Below are 21793 nucleotides of genomic sequence, written 5' to 3'. Positions count from 1 at the left end.
GAAGCGGGCGGGGCGGCCATGTTGAGAGCGGGCAGTGCGGCTGAGGCAGCGGGGCGGGCCTCGCCGCGACCCCGGGACAGCGGTGTCTCCGCCCCGGTGTGCGGCTCCGGGACGTGCCTGTGCCCAGCCCGGGCCAAGGACGGCCACAGGGACAACACACCCACCTGTCATGAACCCTGGCAGGGCGCAGCAGCTCCACAGAGCCGTCCCGTCCGTTTGGATGGGGTGGAGAATTGGTTAAAAAATCCTCAGAGTTCTTCCTGGAGCTCCCCCGTGGCTGAGCACCTGCAGTCGTAACACTGGCTGCAGGAAAACCAGAAAATAAAATGTTTTGTTATCACTGAGCATGTAACCCCCAGTCTTCGAAGTCTGTCTTTCATTAAGGGTGAAATGAACCAGCTAAAAAGTTTAAGAGAAATGACAGTGTCAAGGTAACAAACACAGGAAAATGCCCTGCAGCTGCAGGCTGGGCGCACGGTCAGCGTGCAAGATGCAAACCTGGGAGCTCGGACCTGGTTTCGGCCACCAAGATGAATAGGAACCCATGGAATGGGGAGTTTCTAGGCTAGACAGGATACGTGTCAAATAACGGTACCTAAATCGGGTACCTGAGTGATACGGAGGATTACAGGGGTGCTTTTGAAATGGAGCTTAAATGGCTTTCACAGACTGCAAGCTCTGTTATGGCTGCAGTAAATTTGAGCCAGGGAAAGCCTTTATGGAAGTATCAGAAAGATGACAGTTTTCATTTGGGAAAAAAGTGGGTCTGGTGTGGAGATTAATCTCAGTTGCCAGTAGGAAAATGGCTGTGAATTTCTGTTTGGAGCTATTACATAGAAGAGACACTGCTGAAATATTCTGTAAATTCTTTAAGAGATTTTCTAACACTATTCTATAGATTATACTAATTCAAAATTCAGCACCTGATTTTTCCCAAATGTCTAATGCTTAATCCCACTTCTGTCATTGGGTTATTTATTAACACTGGGTAAACAAAGCTTTATATATTTATGCATATCGTTCCAATAGGAACCTCACTTTTTTTCCAAAATGGAAAATAATCTGTTGCTTTGTATTTTAGTATTGATTCCTACCTTTGCATCCTCAGACTTATTGCTAGCACATGTCAGCAGCATCGAGGTAAGTAATCAACAATGTGTGGGGTGTGGGTCTCCCGCTCCTCAGAGATTAATTTCTTGCAGTTTATTAGCATTTATCAGACTTCATACAATGCTGGCAGCTGGAGCTCTGTGTTCTCTGGTACCTCTGGACACGGGATAAAAGCTGGAACTCAGACTGATTGATCTCTAATCAGCCTCAGTTTTCAATCAGCTCTGAAGTTCTTCTCTCTCTCTTTTTAAAACATCTCTTTCCTCTGTTTTCCCTGTCATCACCATGTAATGGTGACATGTTTTAGTAAAATATTTAAATGTGTAAAGCAATCAGTGCTGCCAGAGAACTGACTTTGGCACCTGTTAAGGAATACAATGAAAAAGATGGCTCTAAGAAGCAGAAAACAGAGCTGTAGCATGGCATCAAGATAAATGCCCAGAGTCCAAATGACATGGTAGGATTTTTCTCAAAAGATTTCCATGTTAGCACAACCTGAGATACATCTCTCAAAGGAGCCATTCTGGTTTTGATTGGATCTCTGAGTAAGTGCTCCCTGATGTTTTGCCTAATTTTCTTTGGTTATCTTGCTGGCCACTACTCCTCACTTTGATAAATTATTTCTCTCTCTGTCAGTGGCTGTGCACTCTGAAAAGTTAGAGAGGGCAAATCTCTTTAGGGAGCATTCTGAGTTACTGGGTAGAACAGGACAAAACAATTTACAGTTGATTGCTGTTGATGAGGTTATGATCTTTGCCAAGACTTTTTCTTTGAAAATCAGGATAGTAACATGTCTAACTTCTAAAAGTCAACATGAGAGCTAATGCTGCAAATTTGAAATGCCAGGGATTCTTATTATTTAACCATCATGTAGCCCAGATATGATGTAGCTTTTTCCTTCTGATTACTGCAGTGTCTGGAGTTCTCTACATGTTTTACAATGCTAAAGCCTTTCTAAATGGAAAACTGCCAAAGCTCTGTGCAATGTTCCATCTATGCATGCAGAGCACTATGGAAAAGCCAGCTGATTCTCTCAGTTTTGTTCTGTACTTTATGCAAATGTGATTTGATTGAAATGGAAGAGATTGCTCTGTAGGGTGAAGGTCTCAGCACCCATCTGTGTCTTGGCCCCTTTGAGCAAGCAGTATCCAGTGCTGAAGCATGGCTGGAATTCTGGCTGTCTGGTGACCTTTAAGCTGTCAAAGCTGCTTTTAGAGCCACAGCTAGGTAGACACAATTGGCAGACCCAATTCTGCTGAAAATGGAACAAAAATCTGCATCAGAGTTCCCTGTGTGTGCTGGCACACTGTGTTCCTATGAGCTGCATTATGGGCTCTTCTCTGTGGCACCCAATTGGCATCACTTGGGGTGATGAATCTTCAGGGCTGCTGTAGATTCAGAGATAATTTTCATGCCTTGTTTTCCTATGTAGCATTTAGGGATATATGCAAATACCTCGTTCAGCACTTTGGATTCCCAGAGGTCACTTCAAGATAACTGTACAGTCTTTGCTGAGTCTTTTAGCTGTGCTGTGGTTTAGTTTCCCAAGCTGTACAATCAGGGTTTCTTTCAGCAAGTAGTGTAAGGGAGTCCTCTTTTCCCTCTCTGTTTTCTCGGGAGTTCAAATTTCTCTTTTACCTTCCAATTTCCATAGATTCTCTGCACTTCTTTTCTGCTCCCACAGTAAAACAGTATTAAACAAAAGAAGTTTATTGCTGTTGCACAACTGAAAAATAATAAAATTCTAATAATTGGTGCACCTGGCAAATATGTGAAAATAATACAGAAACATTTTATCAAGTAACAATTACCCAGGGTAGAGGATGTTAATTCTCATTTTTGTCTAGAATTGCACCATCATTTTGATTGGCACACTATTGCTTTTTGCCCACATAGCTCAGAATGACCTTGGTGTTAGTGATGGCTCAAGTTACACTCAAGTGAATAATTAAAAATGAAAAAACCCAGAACAAAATCACGGACTTAAAGTCACGTAATCCCCTCCCCTGTACAAACCAGGGTCAGCTAGAGCAGGTATCTGGATGATGTCCAGCTGGATTGAGTATCTTCATTAATGATCAGCCCAAGTGAAAAGTGAGTAGTGCCTTTCACAGAGAGATTTTTCTGTAGTTTCAATGAAAATTGCAGAGTACCCCTCAAAATATTTACAAAATCAAAATAGAACTCTTTCAAAACTACTGTTGAAGCCATGATTCTGATAAAGAATGTGCACAACAGCAATTCTGTAAAACTGAAATGCAGGTACAGTATCTTTCAGTTTGGAAGCAGTAGTCAGAATTGCAGAATTTGTAGCTATACACATTTTTATAGGGTTTTTGGTTGGTTGGGGTTTTTTTGGTTTTGTTTTTGGTTTTTGGTTTTTTGGGGTGTGCATTTTGTATAAACTGTGTGGTAATTCCACTGTAAGGAAAAGTTTGTACCAAACAAACTGACATTTCACAGACTTCCAGCTTTTCATTTCCCAAGGTGCATACCTCTGTGTATTGTAAGGGGAAATAACAAGCTGTAATGACAGTATGGATATAGAAAAAATATTTCCAGTATTAGAAAGGTCAGATTTGATTTGGTGCACACTCTATACTGGCATTAAAGGAATCCATATATGCTTGTGAAAAGGAAAGATGGACATACAGAAATCATCTGGATGGCATTAACAGTTTGAAAGATGAACCTAAAGAAATGCACACTGACATTTTTTGCCAGACTCTTATAGCAGAAGAGAAGCCTCCTCCCTCAAACCTTGCATTACCATAGATTTAATATAATGTCTTCAAAAGAATGCCAAAATAAACAAAAAAATAACCCTCTGTGTTTCAGTTTCCAGCTGGGAAAAGTACTGAAAGCCTTAAGTATACTTGAGATGTGTGTCTGATTTGTTGTGTCCTCACCCCTGCCTTTGATGGAGCAGGTAAACACAATTTCACAAAATGTGACCCCCAAGGCTCTTGGAGCCAGATGAGATAAGGTGTTTGCAGCTGAGCTGATGGGAATTGAGTTACACAAGCTGTTATTTTAACAGCACTCAGGAAGTTTGTTTAGTGCCTGTCCTCTTTCAGAACAAAATATGAGCCACTGTTGTACAGATTCTGATATTTGCACCTAGTCTGGGAGCAAATATTGGAAAAAAAAACCCTCCATGTTTTAACTGCTTATTTTTCCTCCCCTCCATGCAGCTTTTTGTAGAGGCAGCCTCTCCTATCTAATCCTGCTAAATTACCTTCCTACCTGGTCATGTTAGGAGGAGAGGCTGGTGGGCTGAAATGGGAAAAATTTAGGAGTCTGAAAAAAATCTAAGGCTTCATCTGAATGATAGTTTGGATTTGTGTGACAGGAAAAAAACTGTGCAAAGTGGGTTTTTATGCTTTGATACAACTCTTCTTTTTCTTCCAAAGGAAAATAAGTTTGAAAAGAAAACATGTACTGCAGGACTCAGATCTAGGAATTCTCAAGAAAAAGATGTTACTATGAGGACAAGATATTTTGGTTTTACTTGAAGTCACCATACAGCCAACCCTTACTCAAGACCAATTAAACAGATTTTAGTGTGTTCTTTAGTCTTAATGACATTTAATTATAAATGGCACTGAGCATTTGAGCCTCTTTTCCTCTCATTCTCCCTCATATTTCAAAGGTACATGTGTATTTTTGGTTGGGAGAGGACACTTTTTTGTGTCACATGAGCAACATAAAGTAAGCAACATTCAAAGTTTAACTTACCTTTCAAAAACACAGTATTTAGGGTACACTAATATCAAATGAAAACCAAAACATTCACCAAAGCTGGGAATGCCATAAGCAAAATAACTCCTACCTGCCTCACATCCCTTACTTGCTTTCCCCTCAAATTTACTTCAGTTTATTAATGAAGACCTTTCTCAAGCCTTCCTTCTCCTGGACTTCTTTTAACTTGTGACAACTACACAGATGCTAAGAGATTTATTTCTAAATGCAGCTTTCCTACCTAGTCATGATTTTTTCCCTTTTTTTTCTCTTTACAGAAGCAAAATGCTGATAATGACTTGGTGAGTAAGGTTTGGTTTTTTCTGGGCTACCAAGATTTTATAGTGACAAGAATATTCTTACTGTGTTCACAAAATGTTTCTGTGAGTCCAGTCTGAGCAAATGGATATTTCTGAGTCTGTGACAAGGAAAACAGCCCAGAGCTGCCTGTTTTAGGCAGTATGATTAACTAGACATTTGCTTTCCAAGCTCTAATGGAAGCTCCTGCACAAGAAAAGAGGATGAACAAATCATTTTTAATCTCATTGTATTTGAATAAATACCTAAGTTCTTTTGAAGTCACCTCCATATCTCTAACAGACTTTCATTCTATGTTTGTTTTGTTTTTACTTTCATGTTGCAGTTATTGCTAAGGAAGGCAAGAGACCTCATCTCTGGGGCTGATTCCTCTTGGCGCCTGGATTCCCCTTCAGCAATGCTTAAATGCTTTGATTGTTTGGGGACCTTCTTAATTAATCAGCAGAAATCAGACCCATCATAAAAACTCCAAAGTTCCTTCCAGTGCTGGTTTTGCTACCAGAAGCAGACCTTGCTGTGGAGTTCCTAATGGGAACATCTGTTGTTCCCATGCTTTCACTTAGTATCCCGAAACCTTATACCTGAACATTCAAAGAAAATAAATATTGCCTTGCCCATTTCCTTGTTTAAAAAAGACTGAGGTCCAGCTGGGAGGAAGCTGAGAATAACATAAAACGGAATTTGGAGGTATTTGGGCTATTTTAAAACAAGAGGATTACTTACATCCCTGCTCTAGGAGTCATCCACTCCTCTGATAACTACAGTCACTAATACAGTGAGGCAGCAACAAAGAGTTGTGATCTTTGAATAACCTCAAAAAGTCACTTAGTAGAGAAAAAACCTATTCCTGTAATGGCAGTATTTTTGGTGGTAGTATTTTGTTAAAGTCTATAGTTATGACTTGTGGAATAGCACCATCATGTCAGTGAAATAGACATACAAGGAAACACAGCTGTGCTCCAGTTCTTATATTAGGTCTTTCTTTCTTTTTGCTTTGGAGTGATCAATGTACTGCTGTGGTTTCTTTTTAAAAATATGATCACAACTGATTAATACACACAAGTGTAACAGCTAGTGCTCTTTTTGTCTTTTTTCTTTTCTCAATCTACAGGTTGTCAATGGGATGGAAATCTATAGCATGAAAATTGATAGTAAAGTGACTTCCCGCTTTGCACACAATGTCATCACCAGCCGAGCTGTCAATCGTGGAAATGTGTCCAAAGAAGTCTTCTTTGATGTTGAACTCCCTAAGACAGCCTTCATTACCAACTTCAGCATGTGTGTAATCTTTACAATATTGTTAAAAACGACCAAAAATCTGTGCTAATTCAACTGGGAGAAATGGAACCCGAGTGTTCATTTTTACTTTGCCATTTAAATAGATTTCTAAATACCTCCTGGGTAATTTTCTGGTACTATTAACTTAACATGCAAGATATGTGGAGAAAGGCAAACATTGGTACATCTGTAGAAAAGATGACTAATTTTCAATTATTTCTATTCATCATTATGAATAGAAGGGAACCTTAGGGAATGCAGGAACTTTCCTGCGGATTCATCCACCTTTTCAGAAATGCCTCTTACTTACTGTGGTATTATCAAACCAGGAAAGTTCCATTACTTCATTTCCCTGATGGCATTATAGCTTAATTTATCTCTTCATTTAAAAATCATATTTGAATGAAAGGCAGAAAGTAGAATTATTCTTTTACATTTGTGCCTTTAGTTGCAATCATGTGCAGTTCTCCACCATGATGAGGTTTGGTTCAGTTAAGCACATCCATCTCTGCTAATCACACCATGCCTGCTTTATCTCCAGTGAAGAGGAGCAGTAGCTTTAGGACACAAACCCTCATAATGCATCTTAGAACTTTTTTGGTAGAATGAGGTCATGAGAAATGGCTGCTTAGTCCTCTAAGGAGCTCAAGGATGAAATGCTCCTCTGTAGATGATGGCATCTGGACAGGTGAGTCACATCCAGAGAATTGGTTTGCCATTAGACGAGATGAGATGGTGAAGCTGCTGAAGTGCAGGAATATGGCAGGTGTAAGTTGTGTTGCTGTAGCCCACTTTTGATCTAATTCAAAATAAAAATTTGTTTAGATTTTTTTATGATGCTGAGCACAGAGCTCTTCATTCCAGATGAATCCTCTGAGGAGCCTAGATTCAGTGAAAGGGCCCAAAATCTTGGTAATAGCAGGTCTCTGAAAGGTTATTAGCAAACAAATCAATAAAGGGAGAATTCCTGTTGTAACCTTCTACTGAGCTAGGACTTTTTCATCTGCAGGACAATTGATGGTGTCACCTATCCTGGAACTATAAAGGAAAAAGAAGCTGCAAAAAAGCAATATGAGAAGGCTGTTTCAAGAGGACAGACTGCTGGTCTTGTCAAGTAAGGATCATGTCTTGTGGCTTCCACATCATCACTCCATAGTAGACTGTGAGATTGGAAATGCTGTGTTCTGGCACTTTGCTGACATTAAGGGACAAAAGAACAATCATTAAGTTATAGTTATTGTAGCACAAATTGTAGGAAGGAAATACAGCCTCTGACTGCACAGGCACTGTCTGCGAATATGGAAAGCCTGTTCCTGCAACTTTCACTGTCTTTGTGGGACCTATTCCTGGGATTAAGCTCAGTGGGAAACTTGAATAAATTATACAGGTTGAGTATGATTTTGAGTATTGATTGATGATTTTTAGCAGTATATCAAAAATCCCATCCTTGTTTTACTTATTTTTGAAAATCATATACCACCAACAATAAATACTGTGAAAGAGGATAAAGATCTTTTTCCTATCCACTTAAATACAGAGCTTCAGGAAGAAAAACAGAAAAATTCACTGTCTCAGTCAACATTAAAGCAGCCAGTAAAGTCACTTTTGAACTCACATATGAGGAACTGCTGAAGCGACAGTTTGGAAAATATGAAATGTTCATCAAAGTAAAACCAAAGCAGCTTGTCAAAGATTTTGAGGTAAGTGGCAAACTGATCAAATTTGGCTGTAATTTAAGAGATGATGGAATTCTGCATATTTGTTGAAAGTGGAGTACCATGGTCATTCCCATTGGTTCACAGGTGAGCTAAAGGCCACGATATCATTTCTCACAAGTCCCATGGGGACCCCTCATGAGTTCGCTTTAATGCAGGCTTTTACTTGTAAACCTGACAAATTTGCTCATCTACTGAGCATTCCAAAAGAAATCCTCCATGAAAAACTGAAAAAGATATTGCAATGCCTTGGAGTAATTGTATATACCCTTATAGCATAAACTCCAGCTTTTTCACACCACTGTGAAACAACACCATCTTTAAATTCTGGAATACTGCAGCTTTTTGTGTCTGTCTGCCTTGATAGGATGCTACTATCTAGCTTTCCAACAAGTCATATTTCTATTAAAGTTTACTTATTTCTAGCTTTTTTTTAACTTCTGTGTTTGAAAAAGCCTCTTTGGCTGAAGATGTGTCTACATAAGTGTAGATTTGGACTGCTATTATGTATTACAAAAGTAAATTTCTTTATTTTTATGAAAATCCCTCTTTCACATCTGTACTGATGATCCTCCTGTAAATGGCTGAGTTGATGTATTGTGGTTTAATCAATGACAGTAAATTTTTAATTAATATTTCAGATTGAAGTAGATATCTTTGAGCCCCAGGGTATCACTGAGCTGGAAGCAGAAGGAACATTCATCACCAATGAGCTACAAAATACCATTAAAAAAACTTTTTCAGGAAAAAAGGTATATTGATTACTGCATTCCATCATTTACATATTATGGTTATAATTCTGAAATACTAATTTCAGTGCTAGCAATGGCAGCAAGAGGAAATCTGGATACCGGTAAGATTATCTCTTATAGAAAAACTGAATTACTAACAAGTAGTTTTCCCTTATATGGGAGTAGTAGAATTCCTAAAACATACAACAACTTTATCAAAGGTGTTGCTCAGAGTGAAGAGCTGACCCAAGGCAGGTGGGGAAGAAATCATATGGAGAAAGCTGTGGATAGCAGCCTTCATGTGTCAGTTACCACCAATAAATTTCTAAGTACATATGGATATGTACAATCTAGTAGCTAACCCAATAAAACAGGTTATTCTTATGTCTGTGAAAATAAATATACCAGCTTTAAAAAAATGCAGATGTGTTCTGTAGAAGATTTTCAGCTATTAAGGGTCACATCTAAGGAAGGTTTTTCTTTTCAGGGCCATATATCTTTCAAGCCAACCCTCGACCAGCAGCGAAGGTGTCCAAGTTGCTCAGAGTCTGTCTTGGATGGGGATTTTACTGTAAGATATGATGTGAAGAGAACAACTCCAGATAATTTGCAGGTAAGTCTAACAACTTAAAATTCTGAACTGTTAAACAGTTTAACTTGCGCAGTAAAGGTCAGGGAGCAGTGAGGGCCAGCTGTTTCCTAAGGCAGCTGAGTGGGAGCACTCAGTGGGGTCTTCAGGGTGGGATCCAAAACAGTGGAGTCCGTGGATAGGAACAGATATAGGTGTGACACAGCTGGAGACAGGACGCTGTAGCTGTTCTGACACTGTAGCTCAGTGTCTAAAGGCCCAGTCTTGCACTTAAATGACACCCCTGGGCCCATGGACAGAGGTGAGACTGATTGGAGCCATTAAAACTTTTTAGGCCACTCAGAGGCTAGACGTTGAATGAGAGTAATATCTCCTTTATCTGTTTTACCTTTATAATGTACCAAAATTTTTGCTGGTGGTGTTTTCCTTTTCAGATTGTCAATGGCTATTTTGTACACTTCTTTGCACCAACAAATCTTCCGAAGTTGTCCAAGAATATTATTTTTGTATTGGATACTAGTGGCTCAATGTCTGGAAGAGAAATAGCACAAGTGAGTTATTACATTACTATGGAGTTCCAGTGAAAGAGCTGGAACAAGGTGCTGGGAGGGAGATGGTGCTGGAAGGGATATGATGCCCTAGAGTGCACATGTGCTGCTCAAGCTGTTACAAAGTGGCTCAATGGCGTGACCTCCCTAATGCCCAGTGCCAGATGTACTAGTTTGCAGTGTTGCTGTAGAACAAAAATCTATACATTTAGCCTATATTTACTTAGAAATGTCATTAGTTCAAAACTCTAAATATCAACATTTCCAGAGAGTGCTGTCATATGCTTGACAGTTCCAAAAAATGAGCTGTGCATACCGATTATGTGCATTTTCTCTGTTCACTCTGTATCTGGGAAGCGGCAGCTCTTTTCAGAGTTATTACTAAGCTAATGTTCAGAATTTTCAGGCTTTGGTGCTGCATCAAAATATCCAGGGATGCTTGTTTATGAGCTTTTCCACTAACCTGTAGCTACCCATTTGCCATGCCAGCTTATCTCAGTGTAAGCAACCAACCATGACGGGAAAACGGATTTTCATCTCAGCTACAAAGATTTACCAGATGTTATTGCAGCTGACTTCCCTAGAGTTACTCTGAAATTGACACAGGGACTAGCAAGAACAGAACAAGCTCAGAATTTTTGCAATATATACTGTGTAGGAGTAAAAAATAGCCCAGTGCTGAGAGATTAATGATGTAAAATCTGTAAGCACATATTCTGTTAAATTTTGAATCATGTATTTAAATCTCTTTGCCTTACAGACAAAAGAAGCACTGCTAAAAATCCTAGATGACATTAAAGAAGATGACTTCTTCAATTTCATATTATTTGATAGTGAAATATCTACCTGGAAAGAAACATTAATCAAGGCCACTCCTGAGAATCTGGATGAAGCAAGGAAGTTTGTTCGGCAAATTTCTGCTCAAGGCCGTAAGTACTTGATGGGCCTTGCCAATAGGTCATTGTGTAAGTTAATCTATTGATTGATTCTGTGAACACAATGCTACAAAGTTTGTTGGGGTTTCATATTGCTGATGAGGCACTCCTGAAGTTCAGTTTTACTCAGAAAATGATGTCTATTTCTCTTTATGTTTCCAAAGTCCAGGTACTTTTCTATCTAGACATCCCCCTGCTTGTAAATCCAAATCTTTCATTTTCTTACTGTAATGAAATCTCTTCAGGCCCCAATGAAAAATGGACCTTTATTTTGACAGCCCTTGCTGAACCCAAATTTCTTTTTTAACTCATAGTGACAAATTTACATGGTGGTTTGATGAGAGGAATTGATATTCTGAATGCTGCTCATGAAGAAAACCTTGTGCCCAAGAGAAGCGCTTCTATAATTATCATGTTAACAGATGGTCAGCCAAATGTAGGTATGTTTGTGTTGGATGGAATAATAAAGATAGTTCATTAACTAACAAAAAATTGCTAGTTAAAAATGGCCTTCATCTTTGACTTCTGGATATTTTCATTATTTGAACGCTACTATACCAGCATCATAGTACTTAATCAAGCTTTTGGTAATGTCTCCTAAGAAACCTGAACATGCCGAGTCACATTTGCTTTTGTGATCATTTTATCTATTTTGAAAACAACTCAAACATTTCCTGGTTTGATGCAGGTGTATCAAATACTCAGGAGATTGAGAAAGCAGTGAAGAAAGCCATTGATGGCAGATACACCTTATACAATCTTGGCTTTGGCAGTGGTGTTGACTACGGCTTCTTGGAGAGGATGGCACTGGAGAATAAAGGACTGGCCCGTCGGATTTACCCTGACTCTGACACAGCTTTGCAGCTTCAGGTGAAGTAATTACCATGTACATGAGGTCAGAGGTACATTGGGTCAGATAACTATTCATGTTCTTATTTTCAAATAATCAAAATCCCAGCGTGTAATCTGATACCGAGATGCTCCAGAGACTGCTGTGATCAGAGTATTGGAATCATAGAATAGCTTGAGTTGGAAGGGACCTTTCGTTGCATTTAATTTTCCCCTTCCCTTATATAAGCAGGAAGTGCAGGGACAGTAAAAGGGACATGCTGTGGGCTATGGCAGGGAGTTTAAAAGTTGGGATAGGGTGACACAACTCACAGTTCTGAAGGACACTCTGGTGGAATTGCTGCAGTCATTGTATGTCCTGTTCCTCTCAGATCATGTGGTTAATGTCATGTCAAGAGACAAGAAGAATAACAATCATAAAGCTCTAGATATTCATTCTTAAGAAACTCACTGCAAGCAGGTGTATCTTACCACACTCCTGAGGCATTTTAGAATTGTATAAGACATGAAAACTGGTATAGGCCATACAGGGTTTTCTTTTTTTACTTCTCATATTCCAGTAGCAGCCATTCAAAGAATTCACCAAATAATTAGATATTAGATTTCATTGCAAGCTCTGATAAAATCAAATACCCAGTCTCCTTTGATTATGTTGCCATGTCAGTCTCTGCAGAGAAGAGGTGTAGGAAATTATCAAATAAGGGGAGGGTTGGTGTCCCTCTTGATTTATATTGATGGAACTCATCATCCACAGCACATTGTTCTCAAATATTCTTCCTTTCTCTTAGCAAGACTGAAGAGTTTGTATGTCCTTTCTCATTTCCATTATTGGTAGATTTCTAGGCCTCACACTCGAGATTTAACTAAATATCTAAATATTTCTTATAAAATACACTTTTATTTTTCATTGCTGAAATAGCAGGATGTTTCTGGTTACAGATCCACCCATGAACTAAAGAAACAATGATAGTTAAATGTTTTCTTTTTTTCTTTTAATCCTACAGGGGTTTTATGATGAGGTGTCAAATCCCATGCTCATAGATGTGGAGTTAAACTACCCAGAAAATGAAATATCAGACCTAACTACTAACAGCTTCAAGCATTTCTATGATGGGTCTGAGATTGTGGTGGCTGGGCGCTTTGTAGACAGCAACCAAAACCATTTGTCTGTAGATGTAAGAGCTGAAGGTGTAAGTATGGATTTCTTTGACTTATGTAAGCTGCCCAAAATCTCTGAATGCTTCTTTTGCCTCCATTGTGATGAACAAAAATGCCATGTGAATGTGGAATATTGGGTTATGTTCTGTACTGTACATCTCTAAAATTTCCAGAAACCATGGGACAAAATTCCTCATACAACACTGGCAATTTTCTGGTGTAGAACCAGACTGGCTTTCAATTTCACAAGATTTTCAGGTGTGAAGGTCTTAGTTTTTGGGAAGTTCTGTCAGTCCCTGGCTACTTGTGATGCAGAGAACATTTTTACTCCCAACAGGCTCAGGACGCCCTGTCGTACACTACACAGCAAGGAGCTGAGCAGACAGCTCAGGCTTTCCAAGAACAACAATACATATTTGGAGAGTACATTGAAAGGCTCTGGGCTTATCTTACCATTGAACAACTCTTGGAAAAACGGTAATTATACCTGGAATAATACCTTAGCTCTGAACCCCTTACAGCCTCTGAGTCCTGCAGTTTCTAGGATGTGAAACTGACATTCACAACCCACTGAGCTGCCAATGGAAAATCATGAAAATCAGTGAGGGAAATCCACCACCCTGTTCTCCTCCCTAGCCTCAGTATTCACATTTCAGGTTGCAAATGAAACAATTTTAAATTATTGCAAGTATAAAGCACAATTTTGCCTTTCTCTTGGACAGCCAGTAGAATCAGAAGTGCTCTTAAGCTGTAACAGTTATATCTTATTGATAAACTACCTGCAGAGAAATTACTTTACTTTAAAATATGTGGTGAGTGATTCAGCAATCACTGATGCTGGGAGTCTCTTTCTGTATTCAGCATCACAGCCACAGGAGAAGAAAAGGAAAACCTTACAGCTCAAGCCCTGGCTCTCTCACTAAGGTACAAGTTTGTAACACCACTGACATCCATGGTGGTAACAAAACCAGAAGAAAATGAAGAGGGGATTGCTGATAAACCCACTGAAGGTATAGACATCTTCACAATTGTACTGTATCTGAGAAGCTAAGGGTTCCTTTGATGTCACCCTAAAGAAAGGCTTTCATGTGGGCACAGTTTTAAATATGTATCTGCAAAATCTACTTTCCAAGCCAGGCATGTGTGTGATTTATGCAAAATTACTCCTCATTGTAAAGCTTATTTCCATCAAACTATCCTTCATTACTAAATCATATGGGCAAAGCACTATAAATTTAAAATAAATGTATTTTAAACTAAATAGAAAAACTATTACAGAAAAAGACCCTGAAAACCAAGAAGCATTTCTAATCTAATAATCCAGCTATATTCAGATGACTTACTATCACTTCCTCCTTTATTTTTCTACATACTTCAGCCTAGGGATAGATGTAGTAACCTCTTTCCACATAAAAAGGGAAAATTTGCATGAGCTCTTCCTCAGGCAGGATATATCAGGTTGTAAAAAGATTGAGATTACTTATGTAAAACACAATAGTCATATATATATTGCAGAAAGAGAAGCAATTATATTGAACACACTATTTGTTTTCAACTCCTCTGATACTTTAGCTAATTATGAACTCCTTGCTCAGTGAAATATTCTTTTTTCCTACAGTTCAGCCTCTCTGTTTAACCCCTGTGTAACAAATACTCTGTTCCTCCTTGCTCTTTGGCCAAGCAAAGCAGTGCTCTGTGCTCAGTGTGCCCCCCAGCCATCCTAACCTCATCTCATTGTATTGTTTGAGCCACCCTCATCCCACAGGTCTGACAGAGGCTTTGCAGTATCTTCTATCAGCATCCTTTATTTTTTCTCCAATTTTTTGTTTAGAGCCCCTGAAAGTTCCTTGGAAGCTCTGTGTGGGCTCTCTGCTGCCTTCTAAATGAAAAAATTTCTAATCTCCTGATTTTCGAATAGGAACTTAAGGCATTTTAGCATAACAGAGATACTGGAGATTGGTGAGGTATTTTCAGCTGCAGTAAGTCCTGAAACCAGTAAATTGCTAAGTGCCCTTCAACTCTGAATCATTCTTCAGGCATTCTGCTGATAAATTTTTGCATTATTTTTCATGACTCCTATAATGGAATACTGACATAAAACCCCTTCATGATTAATTTAACATTCAAGTCACTACACAACATAATGACTTTAAAGTTTGCAGCTGGTCTGCATTACATGGAAATCCCCAAACATCTGACAGAACTGTCATCCACTCAGTCATCTTCAGTTCTTTGCTTTCCCTTTCCAGGTATTTGTAGTATAAAAGCTCTTTTCTGAACCTCTTTCAAAGGAAATCCTCTCTGTATATAGATAGTATAGAGCAGTAATAGAAGAAAATACTTAAAGCTCTGACCCTGTGTAAGAAAAAACCCGAATTTTACTCACCCAGAAGTCTCAATTCACAAATCAATGTACTGAATCATCCAGTCAGTATTAACAGAATAATCCAAATGCCTGGAAAACCACAAAATAATAAAACCAGTAAGGAACACTTTGCAATATAGGTACAGCACAACAATAAAACAGTTCCAAATAGAGCTCTTGTCCCATACATAATAATTGCAGTTCTGCTGCTCCACATAACAGCTTTTTATTTTCTTTACATTTCTGTTTGATCTACAAATACTGAGTTTTATCACTCGGGAAAATGGCGTTACAAAATACTAAAGATAGCTGGTTGAGTTTTCAAACAGTTAATTTTTTTACAATGTTTTATTAGGGTCATAATCCTTCCTGTTTAATTGTATAACTGAAATGGTAAATTTCTCTTTTTCTTCCTTTTACTTCTTACCTGCCCATGGTAACAGCTGAAGGTATGTAAATTTTTATTAAATTTACTTAATAGTTTTAATAGAGATGGATTTTATACACTAGTTATTGATCTAGGATGCAATATTTTCATAACATTCAAGAGGAATTAATCAAGATCATGTTATGAATAGATATACAACTTTTCAGATGGGCAGTTTGTAAATAGTGGTTTCAGTGCAGTTCCTGTCTCTGATGGTTGCAGCATCCCACCACCCAGAATTCAGGCCCAGTACAAGTCAGCTGCTCTCCAGGGCTGCCACCAGGGCCTTCCAGGTACCTGTGTGTAGCAATCTTATACAGAGATATCTTCATCCATGCCATGATTGCCATTTCTAAAGCACAGAGACATCCTGACGGAATTTCAGATGTAAAAAGAGCAGAAGAATAGACAAATGTGGAACCAGGCAAGCAATTCTTCCTTCCCATAGGTGCAGTTTAGAAGAAGGTGGCACAGAGGGATCAGAGAACAGCAGGTTGTCCCAATCCCAAAGACAGCAAACCCCAGGCTCTTGGAGAAATTACATGTGTGCTGAAAAGCAGGATGTGCTTTCAAGCCCCTTCAAGACTGTTGCTTTGTAGCACTGTTAAAGAAACTGTTTTGACTAAATTTTTAATTTGTTAAATTTAGAAATTTATACATAATTACAAGATTTTTGGGTCGGTTTTGGAAGGAGGAAGGAATGAAGTGGGTGAGATTGAGTTTTGTTCTTTGTAGCCTCTAAAATAACATTTTGTTTCATTCAAACAGGGATGTTCACAGGTCCTTTGATGGGTAAGTAATTTAATTTGCTTTTCAGAATGGAGCAGAATCTGTCAACTGAAATTACCAGAGGCAGAGATGCCTTTTCTGGCAGTACAACTGGACGAATAGTACCAAATTGTGCTCACTGCTGAAAAGACACTTAAAGGTTGAACAATAGGAGGTGACAGAACTTCAGCTAAATAGTTAGAAGGAGTAAATACCAGTTCATAAACCACCATTTTTTCCTGAAAGCTGTTTCCTGAGAACAGAGAATGGACTTCACTTTGCATTTCCTTTGGAATTATATAAAGAAAGGGACTCTGATGTCAGCATCTCTGGCTAAATTAAAGTGTTCAGTCACTTGTGCAAAAAGCATCTGTTTTATTCAAGAGACAGCAAATGATCTACCAAATTGCTGGCTGGGCAATCCTGGAAATGGGAGAGTTAAAGTTATGCTTTTCCTCTGGATATTAGTGCCAGTCTCTGTCTAGTTTTTTCAAGTCTTCACTGAAAAGACTTAAACTAATTCTGGGAAAAAAAAGTAAAACAAACAAACAAAACCAAACCAAATGTCAAAAAGTCAGAAGTTTTCAATGGATGATGTTGCATTTCCTTGCTGATAGCTTAATCCTCAAGTCTGAAATATTTGTATCCTACAGATATGTTGCTTGGGCTATATGGAAACCCTCAGAGCAATTTAGACTACAAGTGAAATCTGTGTCTCTCCTAAAGATTTTTTTGATTCAAAAGTAGCACACAAACTGTCATTCCATAGATGACATGCTTTAAAAACTAGGATGTAATTACTGATTTACCTAGCATATTAACTCCCTGACATCTTCATAGGCCATGCAATTTTCCATTTTGGTGTGAGTTTTTCTAACAACTTTCTTTCCTTCTGCAGCTTCACCACTCTATCACACATATGCATCACCACCCACATGGTATACCAGTGGTGAGTAGTTGGAGTAGTGTCTGTCTAGGAGAACAGAAGAGGGTATTTAAGGCTAAATTACACAATTCTTATGAATATTTTCAATATTTCCCTTCCATAACAGCAGCCATTTTTTAATTTTTAAGGGGCAAGTATTTTAATTTACTCTTTAAACATCTCTTAGTGTCTTCTAAAGATCAAGTAATTGAAATGATATGTGGTCATTTTCTCAGTCCTCATTACCATCAGTAATTTTTGTGTTGATAACTGCCTGTTTACTATTAAATAATTTATATTTAGTTATTAAATTTAAATATTAAGCAATATTAAATGCTCATGTGGAGCTTTGACTCTGTGTATCACTATACAGACATCAGTTATTTGCCTTTACAGTTGATGGAGATCCACACTTCATTATATCAGTGCCACAAAAAAAAGATGCCATTTGTTTCAATATCAATGAAAAGCCTGGCATGATCTTAAATTTGATAAATGACCCAGTTACAGGTGAGTTTTAAACTTTATTTTTCTTTTAATACAGAATACTTCTAACAAAATGTGTTTAAAGGCTATTTCTCTCTTTATAATGCATAAGCTTTTTTTCCTAGCAAAGCTAGCAGGAGGTCCTGTAGCTATGATAGTTTACCATTACCATGACTGTTTTCACTTCTTGTAGCAAAATGGACTTTTAAACTCACTTTAAAAACCACTGTGAGAGTTGAGAGTAGTAATTTGTCTCAGTGAGTTGTAGTAGAAGCAATAAAATAATCCTTAGGTCACCAGTTTGTGGAATATCTGGTAAAGAGAGACTGATGTCAGTCAGACTCTGTACCCATCACAGAATCTCTGTCTTTGGGAAAAACTGAACTTTTCTCAACAAAATGATTGTTGACTTTGTGGAAATTCACAGAACAACACCCAGAACATTATTTGGCTTTGGTACAAATATTCACAAATAATTATGATCTATATTTCAACTCATATTTCATTTCTTAAGTTGTTGCTAAATTTTGAAGACACTCCTTGACATCAATTGATCAGCTTCTGTCTATAAAACAATATTTGTTTTATTTCTGTATTAGGCATCACAGTCAATGGAGAACTTATTGGTGATAAGAGAGCAAATAGTGATGCAAAGATCCAAAACTCATATTTTGGAAAACTTGGTATTGCAAATAAGCACCTGGACGTAAAGCTGACAGTAACTCCTGAGAGGATCACAATTGAGAATGGTGATGAAAAAACTGGTTTCACCTGGCTGGACTCAGCCACCTTGCAACAAGCAGGGTAAGACTTACACAAAGGGTATCAGGCTCTTGTATTACTTTCTACTCTTCTTAAAATATGTTAAATGTTGATCAATAATAAACTTCAAAGATTTGTGTGGGAATCTACAAAAGCAATTGATTCAAGCCTTGCTGGATTCTGCTCTCTACTTTGTTATGTAATTGCTGAATTATTCACAAATTTCTCTGCTTGAAATAAGTAAATGAAGACTTTTCCCTGATCTTCTATTGCTCTGACTAAGGTGAAACTAGATTTGGTATTGTGCTTTGTACAGCAGTGTCTTGCAAATACTTAAGGAGTAATTTCAGATATAGTGTGTAATCTTTCAAAGGCATAATAATGTTCAAAAAGCAAATCTCCATTTTAAAAATTGAACTTGTGGCAGTCACAGGATTGGTATATTTTTTCTTGTCAGCAGGTATATTTCTCGTGGGATCTATTACAGAATCATTTATACCTGTGCAAAAGGTTTATAAAAGGAACAGGCAACATTTTCTCCTCTTCCTCCTTTCCATTTCACTGTGTAGAATAAAATCCCTGCCTTCTCAAGGCCCAGCAGCGCAGCAGAAAGAGCAAATTCTCATTCATATACATGATTTTTTTATTGTGATAAACACATGGATGATATCACTGACACAATCAGAAGCAAATGTTCTCTATCCTAGCACTAAAATAGGCAGTTTGGGAGTTGAATTCTCTGAAAGACGAAAGGAAAAAGTGTCATATAGCATTCAGGCAAAGAATTGATGGTTTAATCATAGAATTTGTATCACTGAGCATCAGGTGCTGTATCTACATATCACCAACCTATCTGTAACCGATTTCACTGTTAAGGGACAGGTTTTGCTAAAAACATCTTACTGAAAAGTTTAAAGACCAGGTAGCCTTTTCCAGTGTCATTTAATATGATTCTGTGACTGTCTGTGAACACACAGAGAGACTCCATGGACCAAACTAGGCAGCAAACCCTCTCTCTTAAAAAGCCCTGAGCAGTTTATAAAGCTGCATTTGTTTTTTCTTTTCACATTTCTTTCTGTTGCTGTTAACTCTGGTAAACACAATGTTCTAAGTCATGTTTTTCTTTTTTCCTCAGTTTAACTTTGATAATTAACAGGAAAAAAAATCTGGTGCTCTCAATGGGCAGTGGTGCCTCATTTGTTGTTGTTTTGCACCAAGTGTGGAAGAAACATCCTCTCCACCAAGATTTCCTGGGACTGTATACATTGAAAAGTGATAAATTGTCTGAACAGACCCATGGATTATTAGGTATGACTTTGTTTAGTGTTTCCCTGCTGGTCTTTCCTCATGAGGGTACATAATTTATAGACAGAATATTGTACTTGTGCTGAGAATAATCACATCCAGAAATTTCAGAGATCAACAAATAGATTATTTGATTATTTAAAAGCTGAAGACTTGGAAAATATGTATTAAATTCAACAGAATAGACAACACACCAAGTGATGGTATTTTGAAGGATACCTAGAAAAGGCTGCAATTTTTCTGTGCAGTCAGAAACTGGAGCTTACATGCAGATGATGTGGATACAATTCTGGTTTATAAACAGAAAATAATACCAATAATACCTCAGGCATATGTTCAGCCTTACCTGAAACTTGGTGTTTGCTTATCCAATCCAAACTCTGAAGGGACATGGAAACCAGCACAGGAATGTAGAAATTCTGGGATTTCTGTTTGGTTTGCTTCTGTTTTTATGCCTGAAATGGTAATTTTAGCTTCTCTTTTTAGGACAGTTTTTCCAGCCCATTGACTTCACTATACTTGAAATTCATCCTGGCTCTGATCCCAAGAAACCAGATGCCACAATGATTGTTAAGAACAATGAACTGACAGTAACAAGGTACAAAATAATGGAGTCCTTAGCAAAGACTTAATGCAAGATTTCTTGTCCAGGTGCAGTTCCTACCTCAGTACTCCATGGCTGTGTTTTCCCTTTCAGGGGCTGGCAGAAGGATTACAGAAGAGATCCTACACATGGAGTTGATATTCCTTGCTGGTTTGTCCATGACAATGGAGCTGGGCTGATAGATGGTGTTCACACGGATTATATTGTTTCCAGTCTCTTCTAAGCAACTTCCTCCAAATGCACAGGCAGACAATATTTGTCTGAAAGAACAGTATTTTCAATGTGTAAGATCTATTCAAAGCATATAAGTATACATATTTAGCAAGGACAAGGTTTGATGGATTCTCATAAAGAGTTTTACTGTGTGTTTGATCCAATCTGAAGGGCAAGATCCCTCATCCTCTGAAGTGACCTCCTTATTAGGTTTAAAATTCTGACTTAAAATGTTACTTTGTTACATAACAGAAACCCTCTACCCAATTTTTAATAAATAATTGAGTGACAGGAGTGATTAAATAAAAGTATCAGTACTCAGTGTCTAGTTCTGTTATTCTGACAGCTCAGTGTTCTCATGCCAATTTCACAAAGGCCAGGGTGCCAGATGCATTTTGAAATTGAGCACAAGAGGACATCTGACAGCCCAGCCCAGATTTTGGGATAATCTCATGGTATTTGGAACCACCTGAGCTCTTGACTCTGCAGAGCTGAGGGCTGCTGCCAGCACAGGAGGTGACTGTTGGCATCCAGGAATTCTGTATTTTAGCTTTTTATTTTGAGCCTATCTTTCGAATGTCTCAATCTTTATAAATTAATGAAACATCAAGGTTGCAAGCAGCACTCACATTTGAGTAAGGATAGTTCTTTTGGATTGTATCTTTCTTGAGGAAGACCCTTCTTTCTATTCCCATAAAAGAATTTATGAACACATTCAGGGCAAGTGCCCCATTTATTTATATATTCATTTTTTACTGCAAGAAATTGCAAGCTCTTACTTCTAAAGCAAAAAACCCACCCAACCAAAAACATGTTCTCTCCCTCCCATATTTCTTATTTACTTCAAGATTTCTTTTAATCAAATCAGCCACAAAAAGGCAGTTCTGGTCTCATATGGCAAAGCAGAAAATTCCCCAACAGTAGTAGGACAAAGAAAGCCATTGTGTGGAAAACTAGAATGTGGAA

The 21793-nt window shown here is 38.1% G+C and overlaps 1 protein-coding gene across 1 annotated transcript; it reads left to right on the top strand.

Annotated features, from left to right (window-relative positions):
* The first annotated feature begins 1050 nt into the window (after positions 1-1050).
* Positions 1051-21087, top strand: LOC102032171 (inter-alpha-trypsin inhibitor heavy chain H3). Its single transcript, XM_005422421.2, has 22 exons — positions 1051-1140; positions 5130-5153; positions 6281-6447; positions 7457-7561; positions 7985-8147; positions 8804-8914; positions 9381-9506; positions 9917-10033; positions 10791-10959; positions 11280-11405; positions 11654-11835; positions 12819-13004; positions 13310-13449; positions 13834-13982; positions 15781-15786; positions 16533-16556; positions 17431-17481; positions 17854-17967; positions 18543-18747; positions 19841-20013; positions 20497-20608; positions 20708-21087. The coding sequence occupies exons 1-22, from the start codon at positions 1051-1053 to the stop codon at positions 20835-20837; spliced, it is 2670 nt and encodes an 889-aa protein (XP_005422478.1). The 3' UTR covers positions 20838-21087.
* Positions 21088-21793: the final 706 nt, after the last annotated feature.

The sequence above is a fragment of the Geospiza fortis genome, unplaced genomic scaffold, assembly GCF_000277835.1.
Source record: "Geospiza fortis unplaced genomic scaffold, GeoFor_1.0 scaffold78, whole genome shotgun sequence".
Classification (NCBI taxonomy): Eukaryota; Metazoa; Chordata; class Aves; order Passeriformes; family Thraupidae; genus Geospiza; species Geospiza fortis.
Note: the sequence above shows the minus strand (reverse complement) of the source record. Positions and strands in the feature narration are given on the sequence as shown.